A 16,750-nucleotide genomic window follows, 5' to 3' on the forward strand; every position below is an offset into this window, starting at 1 on the left:
CCACAAAGAAGTTTTGTTTCTTTACTATTTTTATTTACTTTAAAAATTATATGTTGAACGGATAATTCATTAACTGGTTCAAATGGTAGAGTGAAAACGCTTAACCAGTTCTGACCTCTGGTGGCCTAGAGGCAATGCAAACCGTTTGTAAATATCCTCTTAGAGCTATTTTACACGTACAAAGTAAATGATGGTGTACTATACATACAGTTCTGCACTAATAGACTGATAATTTGAAAATCATTCCATTAGAGTACAAAGGGAGCTTTCTGCATTTCCTCATCAACACGTTATCAAACTTTATGATCTCTGTCAGTCTGTTAGCTGAGAAATGGTATCTCAGGATAGTTTAATTTGCAGTTATGTTGAGTGCGGTGAGCCTCATATATTTAAGAGATACATTTTCTCTTTCTGCTGTGTCTTTCTGTGTCTGCTTATATTTTTGCCCATTTTTCTTACAGGTTTATAGCTCACTAGCTCTTTGTCAAATGAGTTGCAAATATTTTTCCTCGGTTTGTTGGCTTTTGACTTTGCCTAGAGTGCTTTTTTTGCATGCAAAAACACCAGATGTTTATGGGATCGAATTTATCCATCCTTTATTTTACTTTGATTCTGGATTTTGTGTTGTAGTTTGAAAGGCCTTCCTCACTCTGAGCTTAAAAAAATTAAAAAAACGACTTCCCATGGTTTATTCTTTAAAAAAAAAATTTTCCCCCCTCATGCCACAGGGCATTTTGAGATCTTAGTTCCCTGACCAGGGATCCAACAACCTTGCCCCCTGCATTGGAAGCCTGGAGTCTTAACTATTGGACTCCTAAGGAGGTCCCTATTCTATATTACTTTTAGAACTGATTTTTATGTTGTAATCTTGATCCATTTGATATTTAGGAAAGTGTAAGGATCATAGTATTCTGAAGTGCTAACCTTGGTGGTTGTATCATCTGCTCAACCTATTGTACAGATGGGAAGAGCGCCCCCTAGAGGCTAAAGGCCTGTCGCTAAAACCCTCGCTCTGTTAAGAGCTCCCTAAACTCGGGCACCTCCTTCCAGCAAGGTGCCAAAGTTCAACCTTCGGACACCCCATTCACTCTATCCGGTTGTTTCTTCCTTGTAAATATTCAGGAATCCACTCCTCTCCACTCTCACTTACTAAGTCAGTTCAGGCCTTGTCATAGTGTTCAGACACTGGGCTTTAAACATGTTGCTCCCCCAGCCTGAAAATCTGGCTGACTTATTCAGGGCTCACATGTTCCTTGCCCACCTTCTCTGGAGTACCTCCCCCACCCCCGCCCCATCCCTGCCACTATGAAACCACTGTATTTTTTCCTCTCACAGCGCTTGTCGTGCTCTGTAATTACCTCACTTATTCACACGTTCACTGTCTTTCTCTTCCACCAGAATGTAAGCTCTCTGGTATCAGGGGCCAGGATTTTTTGTCTCCTGCTGTATCCCTAGCACCTTTGACAGTGCCTTTCACATAACAGGTGTTCAAACTATTTACTGAATGAATAAGTGAATGAATTCTCAACTGGACTGCTTCAGTAGCCTCCTGATTCTCCTTTTTCCCATGCTTCTCCATGAGATGTAGACTCAGGGAAACTGGGTGACATGTCATTTATCACTGAGCAAAATCAAGGAGTCCTGAGAAAAGAGGGAACTCAGGGCCAAAGGAACTGGAGTTGACTGGCCCAGTGACCAGATAGGGTCAGGGGGCCTGGCTTGTGGTGCCAGCTCGCTTCCTGATGTGTGGCCTTGAGCAGCTCCCCTCCTCTCTTTCTCTCCTGGAAAAGTGGTCATAGTAAAACCCCAATGACACAGGGAAGCTATAAAAATCAAATGACAGTGCATGTGGAAGTGTCTGAACACCGCAGTGCCAGGGACACAGGGCGAGCTTTCCTCGCCGTCAGGTAGTGTCAGCTCACCTGCTTCCCAGGGCCTTCCTGCCTTCACCTGCAGGCAGGTGCGGTGCCAGGACTGAGCCTCTCTCCTCCCACCATTGCCTCCAGCTGTCCTGGCTGGCTCCAGCGTCCCGCCCAGGGCATGGAACCGTGGGGCGGAGCATGAGAGCCGCAAGGCACCAGGACTGAGATGCCTAATGCCCACAGGTTAATGCGAGAAACTTTTCCTTCTGGGCCTCAGTCTTTCCCTGAGGACAGCAGGGTTAATTGGTGTCCCAACACACCAGACAGTCATCAATATTAAGGCCATGGATGTAGGCAGCTGCAGGGCGGATGCTACTGGAAGGGAACAGGGAGAGCCAGGCATGAAGCTTCAGGGCTTCAGGAGCACCCAGCCTTTGGTTTAGGTCATGCCCGTTTGTCATCCTTTAGTCTCCTGGAGCCAAAGTTTCCTCCTTCCGCCATTTAAGAAGGATATTTTTTACTTGGTGGGCTAGAAGAGCTGTCCCAACTCCACATGCCCTGAAAATTAAAAACAATATACTGTACTAGATTTTTCCCCCCTGTACTTGTTAAGTAAGAGATGATCCATTTTAAGTCAGATTCTCTCCTGACACTGTTTTGTCTTAGGCTCCTTTCCTCTGCTGGCCTCATTAAATGTTGGTAATCCCTATATTGGTCTTCAGAATTTAGGGAGACTTTCCTTATCTGGGAGCTTCTGATTATCTTTCTTTAGTGCCTCTAAACTGTCCCCCAACTTGCTGCCAGCGGGATTTTTCTAAAGCACAGTTCTGATCTGGTTCAGAAATCTTTTGTTCCCTACTGCCCACAGGGTAAAGTTCGAATTCCTTAGCTAGTAATCACAAACTGCCACTATTCAGGTTGTGATTTTGTGAAATTTTCAGCTTCAGATGGGCTGACATGATTTCAATATAAATTAAACCAGACAATATGTATCAGTTAGGAGTAGGTTCAGAGAAAGCCTAGGGGCTTAAATAACACAGAAGCTTATTTCTCAAGTCCTGAGGTGGGCAGTCAAGGTTTCTGGGTCTCATGGACCCAGGCTCCTTTGATTTTGTTGCTGTTCCGTTCTCAACATGGTCAAAGATCGCTATGCAAATTCCATGTTCATTTCCTGGTGAGGGGGAAGGTGGAAGGGGAAGAAAAAGGTACAGGATGGATGCCAGCTTTATTTTAAAGAGGTTCCTAAGAAACAGACACCTCCCACCTCTGCCTGCATCCCCCGCCCCCTGCATCACACGGGCCAGATCTTGTCAGCTGCTAGGGAGGCGGGGAAAGTGTTTATTCCAGCCTCCCATGTCCCCACCTAAAAGTCATCAGCCTTAATTCTTAGAAGCAGAATGGTATCTGGGGAAAAGGAGTAGATTTTGACATAAATGTTCTGCCTTAGCTTAAACCTGTCCCTTGGTCTGTAATGCTTGTCTCCCTTCCCTGCCTGAGAAAATATCATCTTTTAAATCCAGGGCAACTGTCAGCTCCAGAGACTTCCCTAGTAGTCCAGTGGTTAAGACTCCATGTTCCCAATGCAAGGAGTATGGGTTTGATCCCTGGTTGGGGAACTAAGATCCCACATGCCACATGGTGTAGCTCCTCCACCCCCCCAAATCATCTCCAGACCCCCAGAGATGCTACTCTCAGGGGACTCTGCACACCCTCCTCCCACCCACGAGGTCTCTGTGCTGTGTTATGAACCCTCCTCCCTCCTGTCTGCCCCCTCTGAGTCTCTACTAGGGGCCAGATCCTTTTCCATCGCTGCAGGCTCATCAGAGCCCCTGAGCCCAAGCTTGTGGAGTCCTCCTGACCAACCTCATCCTAACCTACACTCCCGTACCTTTGGGTGGCCTCCCCCTCCCTTGCAGACCTTCTGCACTTGCCCACATTGACCAGCTGCACAAATCATCTATCCCACGAACCTCAAGGACAGAAAACAGGAGAGACTTGGGTGAATTGGGGCTGAATCTGAGCCCAGGTGTACAAGGTAGCAAATGTTAACCGAGAGGGCACCTGCAGACCTTCCGCAGTCCCAGGCTGAAGCCGAGTCCTTTTCTCCAGAGGACACACAAGATGCTCCCAAAGAAAGGAGGATGACGCCGGGGCCCACGTATGTGCTGGTGTGCAACTAAACCGGAGCATCCCGTAGCTTCCAGACCCAGTTTTCCCCATCATTCCACTGCTTTAACCCCACCAGCACCTCCCCATGGCCTGAGGGCAAGTCCTGAGTCTTCCTGCTGTGAAGGCAGGCTCCCACTCAGTCTTCCGACGCCCCTGCACCCGCGGTGGCAGCTATACTCACCTGTTGGCAGTTCTGTGATGGGCAGGCTCTCATGTGTGCTGCTGGCATTGCTTGGGACACCTCCTCCTGCTGGGCCTCGAGACTGGCTCTGACCATACTTCCTCTGGGCGGGGGGCTTCCTTAAACCCTCAAGCAGATCTGCTGTGTCCCCATGGCCCTCTGAACACCTCCGTAAAGTGGCCTCGTGAGTAGATAAAGCTACCTGCGGGCCAGTCCCACGCCACTCATAGGCAGCCCTGGCTTCAGGCACGCACCTGGCTCTCAGCAAGTCCTCCCCAGCGAGGCTCTGGAGCTCAGGGACAGAGGGCCGGGTGATGAAGGAGACACCCTCCAGTCTCTAGTGCTTTGCTTTGGGTGAGTGGATCATGAAGCAAAACACCCAAAAGTCACGTAGCGTCAAGCTCTTCGCCGTCTGAATAAACCAATGCCTTGCTCAGGGCCCGCTTTCAAGCTCCCCCCGAGGAAGGCCTAGGACAGGACCTGGTTAGGTGCTCACAGCACCGCACACGGGTCTTCTTTAGCGCGTGCATCACTGTGACCACCACTGTGGGACCTGTGGGGTGAAGCGGGGCTTCTCCACGGCGGCACTGCGGACACTCGGGGTGACGGGCCCTGGCTGACGCCGGCACTGCTGGCCTCTACTCACAAGACTCTAGCAGCAGCCCTTCATATGACAATCCAGCGTCCCCTGGGGGTAAAATGACCTCAGGTGTAACCACTGATGTGTCTATCTCCCTAGCTAGAATGGAAGTGCCCTGGGCATGGTCCAGCCACCGAGAGGCCCCATTTCCTTGGTTTCTCAGCCTGGCATTCATTCCTCTTTGGAGCTGATCCCCCCCCCCGCCCCAGACGGAGCCGCAGGCCACCGGAGAACGAGTCAAACCTTCCTTTTTAGAAGGTTCTCCCCTGGGCTGGCACGGCTGGAGGGCAGAGATCTGTCTGACTGGTTCTTGTGCCCTGCCCGTCCCGCCCAGGCGTAGCTTTCAGGGCCGTCTGGACATGCCGCTGGGACACAGGCAGAGGGTGGCTTCTTCGTGCTGGGAGATGGCGAGTGCAGGGGATGGTCCTTCTCCAGAGAGGACTTCTGCTGATTTTTTTTTTGTTTTTTTCCTCCTAGGAAGTTCAGACTTTATTCAATACCCTGAGGCTGGCCCCCAGTTCTCTGGGCCAGAAGGGACAGTGAGGAGAGGTATAGCCTGTGGATGGTGGAGGCCCCTCTGGGGGGTGGGGGGAGGGCCCGAACCAGTCCTGCTGCTCCATCTCCCCTCCTGCTTGGCTCTGGGGTTATCACGTCACATGGTGAGAATCTGCTTTGAAGACACGAAGGGCTGCGTGGACGCTTCTAGGGCACACGGGTAGTCCTGCAGCGGGACCTCGGAGCAGGCGGGGGCCGTGAGTTGGCCTCGGCGGATGAGAGCGCAAAGCGTGAGGATCAGCTCCTTGAACTGGTCTGTGGGAAGTTGGAGGGTGTGGGGAGGTGACCCGTGGGCCTGCCTGCTGGCAGGAGCTGGAGCTGGGCTCCAGGGAGGCCTCTCCCGTGGCGAGAGGCCCGGGCTTGGCCGTGGCGGTGGCCTGGTTCCCACCCGTGTTCGGGACAGTGACAGCCAGGGCGGGGTCAGGGTGCGGGCGGCGGCCCCGGGAGCTGACAGGCCGGCGAGTGGTCGCTGCGAGGCTCAGACCCACAGAACCTGACTGGGTGTAGCTGGGAGGCCCGAATGGTGCGAGGGCAGGAAGCCAGAGGACGACGAGGGGATGGGTGGTGCCTGGCACAGACAGATGAGCTCTGCTGGGGGCAGAGAGCCTTCCCTGAGAGCCCAAGACTCCCTCAGAACCTCTCCTGTTGAGGCCACCAGGGTCCCTTCCAGGGGCCTGCCTCTCACTTAGGGACCCAGGACGGCAAAGGAAAATGAAAGTGAAGGCCTTGGCTGAGAAGCGCTTTTTCATAGTTCCTTCAGTGTTCAAACTGAATTGTATCTCCTGCTTGAAACACTTCCATGCTTCCCATTTCCCTTTAAGATAGAGTCTGAGCTCCTTAAAGAGGATTATAAGGCCTTCCTTAATCCGGTCACAACCGAGCAGTCCAGCTTCCCGCCCTCTCTCATGACCTTTTGCACATGCTGTTTTCTCTGCTTGAAACACCCCGTTCACAGGACCACTCCCCTCTCCTTCACTGGGGGAATGCCACATCATTCCTCAGGCTCAGCCTGGGAGCGATGGTGGCCACACTCAGGGGGACCTGTCCTCCAGGAGAGGAAGGAGAGCGTGTCTGGCTCTGGGTCTAGAGTCAGAGCGACTGCCGTTCACGTCCTGGCTGCACACTCTTTAGGTGGGGGTGACTTGAAGCAAGCGACTTAGCCACTCTAAACCTCAGTTTCTGCCTCTGTCAAACATTGCTAACAATAGTTTTAACAATTACGACTGTTAAAAAAAATTGTTTTTTTTGATTGAGACTTGAGGCCATGTGGGATCTTAGTTTTCCAACCAGAGATTGAACCCCCGTGCTGCAGAAGACTCTTGAGAGTCCCTTGGACCGCAAGGAGATCAAACCAGTCAATCCTAAAGGAAATCAACCCTGAATATTCATTGGAAGGACTGATGCTGAAGCTGAAGCCCCAATACTTCAGTCACCTGCTGGGAAGAGCCGACTCACTGGGAAAAACCCTGAGGCTGGGAAAGACTGAGGACAAGAGGAGAAGTGGGCGGCAGAGGATGAGCTGGTTGGATGGCACCACCAATTCAATGGACATGAACTTGGGCAAACTCCGGGAGGTGGTGAGGGACAGGGAAGCCTGGTGTGCTGCAGTCCATGGGGTCTCAAAGAGTCTGACATGACTTGGCGACTGAATGACAACCCCCTGCAGAGGCGTCTTAGCCACTGGACCGCCGGGGAAGTCCCAATAATTATGACACTGAAACCAAGGCAGAGGCTAAGTACCTTGCCCGATGTCCCATAGCTGGGCTTGGCAGAACCTATAGCTAGTAATGGTGGGAGCAGGATGTGAGCCCAGGCAGGCTGGTTCCAGAGTTTGTTCTCTTTACTGGGGTGTCGTCCATGGCAGTCTCCCCCACTGTCAGCTCCTCGGGAGGGCGGCAGGAGCTGTCCTGTTCAGTGTGGTCCCCTCGCGGACAAGCCCACTTTAGCCTAAAACTATTTGCTGACTGTAGCTGTTTCTAGAGGCTGTTATCCTTTATCCTGTTTTGGGGTTGGTGGGGGGGTTTCTGATCACCTCTCCCGGGTCAGAGCAGCCGGTCACTTCTGGGTAGGCACTGCCCTCTCGTGTGACCCTTGATAACAGGGCTATCATCCACTCACCTGGACTGTGGTCCTTCTTCCACTGGGATAACCAAAAGCCCCGAAGTTTGAGATCCTTAAAAATAAGCTGGCTCTGTGAAAATAGGAAGGACACACACTAAGGTTCTGAGGGCAAGAACTTCAGGCTGAAGGGACAGACTCCCCAGGGGCGGGGCACGCCCGAGTCTAGACAGCTGTGAGGTTCAGACCCCAGCTTACCACAGAGGCGATGACAGGCTGCTTGGCCATTCCCCCATAGGTCACCATGGTTCCTCCAGGCCTGAGGAGTCCAGAGAGAACAGAGTGGTCACAGGTGGAGACAGAGCTACAACATCATCTATCCCACCCCTGGTTCCTAAGCCTTGTTCTCAGAATCCCCGCGTGCGTGTCTGACTCTTTGCAACCCTATAGACTATATAGCCCACCGGCTCCTCTGTCCCGGGGATCTTCCAGGCAAGAATACTGGCCTGGATTGCCATCTCTATTTTCCTGACCTAGGGATCGAACTCCCTTCTCTTGCGTCTCCTGCATTGGCAGGCGGGTTCTTTACCACTAGCGCCACCTGGGAAGCCCCCAGAATCCCTGGGAAGGGTTAAAAAAATAGAAACAGATTGCCATGCCTGCTCCAGACCCAGTAAATCAGGGGCAAGGATCTATATTAAAAACAATAGAAAACAAAGAGGCAAGCAGACACCCCCTGCAGATGACCTGGATGTCTAACTAGGTGGGGACCTAAGCTGCGCCCAGGCTTTGAGGAAGAGCTGCAGGGAAGAGTGCCCTGCTAAGCAAAGCTCATGACCCGAGTCCAGCCGGGCTCTGCCCCACGGTGCCTGGGTGACCCTGGGCAGTGGGCCACGCTGCCTCTCCCTCTGGGCACACTCATTCAAAGGACCAGTGAGATGGAAGCAGCTCGGCAGCTAAGGGATGGTGTGGACGGTGCAGAGGACGATGGTGAGTGTCAGGACCTGCTGTCTGACACCCCCAGTGGTCAAACAGAGAGGGGCTTGTGTCATCTTAAACACGTGAAGCCAAGTCTTAAGCTAAGTCTTCATGTGCCTGACTTAACCTGTGTGACCCTCGCTGCTCCCCCAGCTCTTGCAGGAGTTTGCTGATGCAGGATGAGCCGGGGTTCACTCTGGGCCAACACAAGGGAGGCTCGGCGAACTCCAGAAGGGCAGAAGCTGCTGAGAGGGGCAGGGAACTCTCTGTCCCTGAGGCTGGGGGCCAGTTTGGTCTTCGGTTCCTTCATCTGCCACCCGGCTCTGGAAAGTGGCTCCCGTGGTGGGAGCGGGGTGAGCCCTCCCTCTGTGGGCCCGCACTACATTTGGTTTAATCAGAGTGGCTGCCGCTTACAACCTGGGCGGGACGGGAGTTCCAGGGAGAATGGATACACGTACATGCATGCACGTATGGCTGAGTGCGCTTTTTACCTGAAACTATCCAACATTGTTTGCTAATCAGCAAAGCCCAGTACAAAATATACTTTTTTCTTTTTTTTTTTTTAAAATCAGGATGGCTACTGTTTACTGGGTGCTTACCATGTGCCAAGCCCAGGTCTGAGCATTTCACGTGCTGGCCAATGAGTCCTCACGGTGACCCCAAAGGAGGACTTTGATGATGCCCCTTTCACAGCTGAGAAAGCAGGGACCCACCTCTCATTTGTAGAGCGCTCTGTGCGGACCTCAGAGCCCCTGAGACTCATCTTCTGACATAGAAAAGGTTTATATCCCCTCATTTGACTGATGAAGAGGCTGAGGCCCGGGTCATTTCTCATGTATTGCCTAGATCACATAGATCCCCAGCTAGTGAGCAGCAGCCTTTCTGACTCCAAAGCCTACACTTGTGACCACTGAGCAAGACTCTGTCCTACGATGGGCCACGCAGGGATGGTGGTTGGCCTCGGAGGCTGCCCGGAGCCGTGCTGAAGGGCTGTGCTTGGGCTCACAGCAACACGGGCAAGCTGACTACCCTCCCCGGGCCTTGTCTGGATGGGGATGGGAGCGGTACCCCGTGCTCAGGTAGTTGTGGGAGGGGTACATCACACACTCTGCACAGTCTGGTGCTGGTACGTGCTCTGTGGTTGTTACCACAGCTCTCTGATCTCATGACCCATCTTCCCATCCAGCCTGTACATTCTAGAGGGTTCCCTCGGTGGCTCAGCCATCTCGGTACCCCTGGCTAAAGTGAGTGCTAGCAAACAGGAGTTAACAAACACTGGTGCTCTAGTTGGGAGGTGTCCCTTAAACTTCCATTCCAGAAGTTTATACGAAAGGAAAAAAGGATGAAAGGACGTACACTGTCAACAGTACTTATCCTCCTCTGTGGCAGGGCGGTAGGTCAGTTTTGTGCCTAATTTTTCCTTTGTGCTTTTGCATCCTTTCAAGATGTTTTGTAATAGCATGATGTTACCTTTAAAATTAGAATCTATTTTTAAAAGCTAATATGCTAGGACTTTTTCAGATGCCCCTAGGTTATGAATCCTTAACTGCTCCCCTTTCACAGAGGGCCAGGCAGTTACTACTGGGGTCCCCGGGAAGACAAAGCCAGACGCGTCTCTGAGCCGTCTGTAAAGAAGGCTGAAGGGGCGGGTCCAGATAACTAGGACGGGACAAGGGTCCCATCTTCCTGCCCAGGGTTGTGCCGACCTGGCCTTGGCTTGCACTGGCCACTGGCACTTGGTCACTTGGTGGTCCTCCTGGCTACAGCCCGGGAGGGCGCCGGCGCACTGGGGCCGAGGGGCCGGGGACTTACGCCAAATGCCGCAGCAGCTCCGTGGCGCTCTTCCCGCCCACACAGTTGAGAGCAAGCCGCGGCTGGGGCACGTCCTGGGAAACCAGAGAATCTGTGGTGAGCGAGCTACCCCTCTGTGGGGGTGGAGTGTGTGTGTGTGGAGGGGGTGGAAGGGGAGGGTGGCTTGAAGCTTGCTGCAAACCGCACTTCCCTGGCCCAAGGGCCCAAGGGAGTGAAAAAGTAGGACCATGAGGCCTGCAAACGCAGTCTGGGGTGGGGGCCTTTTCTTTACCAGCTTAATCCTGTGATCTGTTTTAGGCATACTCAGTCACCTCTTTGCAGGCTCCTCTGTCCATGGGATTCTCCAGGCAAGAATACTGGAGTGGGTTGCCATGCCCTCCTCCAGGGGATTATCCTGACTCAGGGATCGAACCCGCGTCGCTTACGTCTCCTGCCTTGGCAGGCTGGTTCTTTACCACTAGCACCACCTGGGAAGCCCAAGGATCAGCAGTGTTGTTGCTGAGTCGCTCAGTCGTGTCAGACTCTTTGCGACTGCATGGACTATAGCCCGCTAGGCTCCTCTGTCCATGGGAGGATTCTGTTCAAAACTCACCTCTGGGAGAGAACAGACAGAGGGCATCTGTGCTGTGTCCTGACAGACTTCATGTCCCCCTCTCCTCGGCACTTACAGGTTGGTTTATATCAGACGTGCCGACCTACTACTTCAGAAATGTTCTCAGGTGAGTGTGCGTCCGGCCCCGCCAGGGGTCAGTGACAAGAGCTGGGATGTGGTTTGATCACTGGGAGGTGTGCTGGGCGGGTTGAGGGGCTTTTGAGTCTAGAGAGGCTGAGGCCAGCCCTGACCCAACCACCTCTGACTGTGTGGTCTTGGTAAACTCCTCACTACGTCTGACTGTGTGGTCTCGGTAAAGTCCTTTGTCTTTTCCGAGTCTTCATTTTCTCATCTATAAAACAGATGGCACCTACTTTGTAGAGCTTTTGTGGGGATTTTCAGGTAAAAAAAACATAAGGCAGGTGCCTCGTAAACGTGACTTCTTTCCTTTGTCTTCCCTCCTCTGCCACAGCTCCTCGCCCAGCTCTGAGGTTCACGTCGGCTGTGTGGGCTGATGGAGCCCATCAGAAACCTTCACAACAACCCTGCCCGTCTCTGCGCTGCCCCCTCACAGCCCCTGGGTACTTACTGCGTGCTGTGCCCTGGCTGAGGGAATGGGCTTTACCCAGCCACGGGGAGATGGAGGGGGGATTCTGGAGACAAACAGTGGGCTCGTGCCCAGCCTTCTGAACTCAAGTGACTGCCTTTCTTCAGCGAGATGGGCCTGGTCCCTTTTCACCAGTACCTTAAAGAAGCTTCTCATCTCAGGCTTTCTTAGCTCCTCTTCTGTGACAACGTGGTCAGCACCCAAATTCTTCAGTCTGTCGGTCAGCTTCTGGAGGTCAGGTCTGGAAACCAAACACAATCCAGGGTCCTCGGTCACATCTGCCCACTCTCTCCACCAGAGGCTCCCAGGACCCCTCTGCCACAGGTGTGAGAACCCCAGTTTCTCTTTGTGGGAAGCTGGGCCCGGCCACCCACACCCCGTGTGCTAGGTTCAGCACACTCCAGCATCTGTTGGCCTCAGTTTTCTCACTGGTGTGAGAGAGCGCTGGGTGGTTTCTACCGCTCCTACTGGCTCCAAGGATGCTAGAAACCATATGGCCCGGGGAGGAGTTGGTTCACTTTCTGATTTCTTCTATTGAAATGACAAACTCCGCTTCCTTTCCCCCTGTCTTTTCAAGAGGCTCTTCAGAGTGTTGTGCAAACATACCCTGGCCCACGAGTGGCTCTGTGCCTCTTACCAAGGCAAACAGAGCAATTCTTGTTAGCACAACCGAGGGGATGGGGAACTGGAGCGAGTATCAGTTCTCGTAATGAGGCTGGACTTGCCTGATGGACCCAGCCACGTATGTGAACAGTGAGGCTTAAGGAGGCTGGATGATATGATGGAGAAAGAGTCGGGAAACTTAAGTTTGTTGTTGATTTGCTGTGTCTTCCTGAGCAAGTGGCTTCCTCTCTCTGATGACAAACCTGCCCTGTCTCCTTTACATCTGTATTTAGTGCACTTCAAGGCATCACACAAATGCAAGGGAAACAGGGGCCTTGGGTTAGTCAGTTCACAGAAAGGAATACAGCTTAAAACATTCCCAAGTGTGAACTGTGGTTTTGAAAACATGGGCTTATCAGAAGTCAAGCATCTTAAAAAACTCAGGTTGGGAGTGAGGGCCTTCTCTACCTCCTTCCTGCCCTCCCTTTACATTTCAGTCACTTATCCTATCACCCCGGGGCTTCCCTTATAGCTCAGCTGGGAAAGAATCTGCCTGCAGTGCAGGAGACGCGGGTTCGATTTCTGGGTTGGGAAAATCCCCTGGAGAAGGAAATGGCAACCCACTCCAGTATTTTTGCCTGGAGAATCTCATGGACAGAGGAGCCTGGCGGGCTACAGTTCATGGGGTCGCAAGAGTCGGACACGACTAAGTGATTAAACCATCCTACACAGACCACTGGACTTCAGGGCGGGAGGCTGACTCAGCCCTTAGCGAGCAGCAGCTGCAGGAAAGGAGGGCTGCTTATGCAAGGGCGCCACCTGGTGGACACTCGGGCACCTGCGGGTGTCAGGCTGGAAAGGCCTTCCCACGAACCTGTCCCGGAGCACGTTGATGGTCCTCAGGCCCAGGGCGGCCGCGATCTGGATAACCGCTTGCCCCACTGCACTGTTGGATGCATTCTGGATGACGGAATCCCCTGTGGAGCCGGGAAGAGACTCAAGTCGAGATCTGTAACAGGTCAAGGGCTTTCAGCCTAGGATCCTATTAGAGGGTCAGAGGTGGAGTCCTCAGACTCTGAAGGGACCCAGGACCTGGCTGCTGAGCTGTCTCAGTCCCGGGAGAGTGGTCTCTTCTCCTAGTGTGCCCCAAGCCTCTACAGCACCCATGATGCCTGCCAGGATTCGGCAACTCAGAGTTCACGCTGGATGTGAACTTAGCCCCTGCTGTGTCAATGATTTTGCATCCTTCATCATCTTCCTAGCTCTTGGATCAAGTCTCTGCTTAGGTTCTTTCCTTGGTCTGTAATGTCTCCTCTCTCCCTTCGCTTTGAAAGCCTATACGTCCTTAGAAGCACAGCTCCAGTGTGGCTTCCTATGTGAAGCCTTCCTAGATTCTTCTCCTGTGCCCTCCCACAGCACTCTGCGGCCAACTCTGTTAAGACTCATGGTCAGCCTCGACTTACAGCTTGTAGCTCAGTCCCTTTCTATCAACAGCCTGTGGTTTCTTGAGGGAAGACGTGCTATTGCCGTGAAATGGATTAGAGCTGCAGTGGAGACACTGGCAGCTCCTGAGTCAGGGTCTGTGATCAAAACCCAGTTAACTTTGCACTTGAGCCGAGTGGGGAGGTGCGGGTTGTGCTGGGACAGCACGGGGTCTGGAATGAGACATGCCAGGGTCTGAGTTCCAGCTTCTCTACCGACTGGAACTGGAACTAACGGGGTGGGGCAAGCCCTGACCTCTTTGAACCTCAGTTTCTTCCCCATAAAAAGAGGAGTCCCAGGAGCACCCAGTGGGTGCTCTTCATTAGAGTCCAGGGCCATCATGTCTGGGAAGGGGCTCTAGTCCCCTGAGATGCTAGCTAGGTTTAGAGAGGCAGCAGGGACCACGTGCTAGAGACAGATGACTTTCTGGAAGAAGAAGGCTCATCATTCTTAGCTAGGGTCAGCCTACAGACTGTCACCCATCCAGGGGGTAATGAAACCAACCTAGTGGGTTCGGAACTTTTTTCTTCTTAATGGTTAAATTTGAGGAAAATAGAATAAAAAATAGTGGAGTGTATCACACATGGGGAGGGTAAATACCATTCCATTCCATGAAACTGGTTTCCATTACATATATATTCACATGTCTATGTACCGGAGGATAGTGTACAGTGGTACTTGTTACCATGGGTCAAGATCACGTGTTTCACACCAGCCCCGGGGGCGGGAAAGTGGAGGCGTGGCGTGGGCACTTGAGGTGGGTGGTGTCAGAATGGCCAGATCAGACCACTACAGCCACAGTCCTAATCAGAGGGGGCCTCGGGGGAGGGGACACAGGCGACCACAGCCTCTGCTGCAGCAGGATCCAAGCGAAGGCCCCAGATCACACCTGCTGGCTTTTTCTGCTAGTGAGACCCAGGGCTGCTCGGCCACAGCTGGGGGACCCGCATCTGTCTCTGCAGGAAGCTGGGACTGGCTTTCAGCTGCCACCCAAGTCGACCACCCTCCCGCCTCTCTCACTTCAGTCGCCTTGTCAGCGTGGCAGAGATGGGCTGGGAGATCTCTAGGGCCCAGCCGGCTCCCGGATATGTGTGGTGTGCAGGGTAACCCTGCAGCCACGGTGGATGGGAGGTGGTGGGTAACCGGCCCAGCCTCCTCTCTCCCGGAGGTTAATTCTGAGGAGGATTCTGTGAGGGTGTCTGGAGGCTCCCCAGCAGGACTGGGCCCTGGTCGCCCATGGCGGGAACCAGCCTTCACTGACTTCTCCCCCTTCCTTGTCCCTGGCCCGCCCCAGTCCCTCACTCTTGCTTCTTGGGGTCACCTCCCCAGGGAACTGTCTGCCCTCAGTCCTCGTCTTAGGCTCTACTTTCAGGGAAGCCCTGACTAAAACACCTGGCTGTGTCATTCCTTGCTGAGTGATCTCAGGTGAATAATTTACCTCTCTGGACCTCAGGCTCCTCCTTTATCAAGAGGGAAGATGGTACCAGGGACCCCCTGTACTGCGCCGCAGGCCTGGCCCTGGGCTAAGGGCCGCTCGGCACGTCTCCGTGAGCGCTCGGAAGCTTGCCTCCCTGTTTCACGGGTGAAGGGTCTGCTGATCCGAGAGGTCAGCTGCCAGTCGGTGGGGCCGACTGGGGCCCTCGGCTCGCCGCTCTGGCGGCCCAGCGCGTCTGACGGGCGGTGCACGGGAGGGCACGCGTGTGGCCTGGAAAGCGCTCCGGCCGCGCTGAGTGGCGCGACTAATGCCAAGTTCAGCATTTTACTGAAAACACAGGGACTGTGTCTGTCTTGTCTGAGCTCTGCAGCCCCAGAGCTCAGCACAGCGCCACACGATTTTTGCTGAGTGACAGAATTCCACCCCGAGCTCGAGGGAATGTGAGCCCTCAGCGGTTTTCCAGGGTGTGCTCCTCCGTGGGGTTTCTGCCTGTTTCCCAGGCCCCAAGCTGACATCCTTCCACCTCAAGCAACAAAAGACACACTCGCCCAGGTCGGGGCCGCCTTCCTCGCGGGCCCTCACCCGTGAGCTCCCAGGCCTCGGGGGTCGGGACGTGGGTCACACGCCAGTCGGGAGAGCCCGCCTGCTGGCCCACCGCGGCGCCTACCTGGCCGCAGCTGCTCAAAGTCCATCAGCACCCGGTAGGCGGTGCAGGGGTTGACGCCCAGGGTGGCGGCGCTCTGAAGAGGGATGTCACTTGGGACTGTGATGAGCTCTTCCTCGCCGAACACAGCCTCGGTCCGCCAGGTTCCTGGGGGGAGGCAGGGGAGTAAGAAGGACCCCCCACGCCCAACCCCAGCTCCGCCTCCTCAGTGGACGGGCGCCGAGGACGGCGGGCTTCAGGAACGCTTGGAGGGAAATAAAACCTTGAGGTCTTTCTGAATGTCTTTGAGCCCTGGTGATAATTACGTTAGGGAGACTGTTACCCCCACATGAGTGACCAGGAGACTGAGCTGGTGTCACACAGCAGGAGGTAGAGGATCTCAAACTATTGGACTCCAAGGGTGAGAGCGCCACATCATTATCAGGGCAGGAGAAGTTGAAAAAAGCCCCAGGTTCCCGCTCGGGTCTCATTCTCACCTAAGGCAGGGTGACTTGGGATGGTATTATGAAAAAAAGCATGCAGGTTGAAGTCGAAGGCCTACGTGTGGGCCTTGGCTTTGCTGGTCTGCTAGTCTGAGCACAGTGACTGAGTTCTGGTTACTCTATTATGAAGATGACACCGGCAAGAAGAGCTTTGAGTGGTCTCCCCAAGAGATGCTGCACAGATTACGTGATATACGGGAAATGAAACAATCCTGTAAACAGGGGAAAAAAGGCTCCTTAACCCCCAACCTTAAAACTCAACATTCAGAAAGGTAAGATCATGGCATCTGGTCCCATCACTTCATGCCAAATAGATGGGGAAACAGTGGAAACAGTGACAGACGTTATCTTTTTGGGCTCCAAAATCACTGCAGATGGTGACTGCAGCCATGAAATTAAAAGACGCTTGCTCCTTGGAAGAAAAGTTATGACCAACCTAGACAGTGTATTAAAAAGCAGAGACATTACTTTGCCAACAAAGGTCCATCTAGCCAAAACTATAGTTTTTCCAGTAGTCATGTATGGATATGAGAGTTGGACTATATAGAAAGCTGAGCGCCGAAGAATTGATGCTTTTGAGCTGTGGTGTTGGAGAAGACTCTTGAGAGTCCCTTGGACTGCAAGGAGAGC

The 16,750-nt window shown here is 53.4% G+C and overlaps 1 protein-coding gene across 1 annotated transcript in view; it reads right to left on the bottom strand.

The window, feature by feature from the left end:
- Window positions 1-5,242: 5,242 nt before the first annotated feature.
- MECR (mitochondrial trans-2-enoyl-CoA reductase) overlaps window positions 5,243-16,750 on the bottom strand; it is a 37,075-nt gene continuing 25,567 nt past the window's right edge. The window contains exons 4-10 of the mRNA XM_065930241.1: window positions 15,642-15,785; window positions 12,932-13,034; window positions 11,593-11,695; window positions 10,256-10,329; window positions 7,724-7,784; window positions 7,526-7,598; window positions 5,243-5,662 (exon numbers count right to left, since the gene is read on the bottom strand). Coding sequence (XP_065786313.1) covers window positions 5,505-5,662; window positions 7,526-7,598; window positions 7,724-7,784; window positions 10,256-10,329; window positions 11,593-11,695; window positions 12,932-13,034; window positions 15,642-15,785 — 716 coding nt within the window. The 3' untranslated portion in view covers window positions 5,243-5,504. The remainder of the gene's footprint in view (window positions 5,663-7,525; window positions 7,599-7,723; window positions 7,785-10,255; window positions 10,330-11,592; window positions 11,696-12,931; window positions 13,035-15,641; window positions 15,786-16,750) is intronic.

Source organism: Muntiacus reevesi, chromosome 3, assembly GCF_963930625.1.
Source record: "Muntiacus reevesi chromosome 3, mMunRee1.1, whole genome shotgun sequence".
Lineage (NCBI taxonomy): Eukaryota > Metazoa > Chordata > Mammalia > Artiodactyla > Cervidae > Muntiacus > Muntiacus reevesi.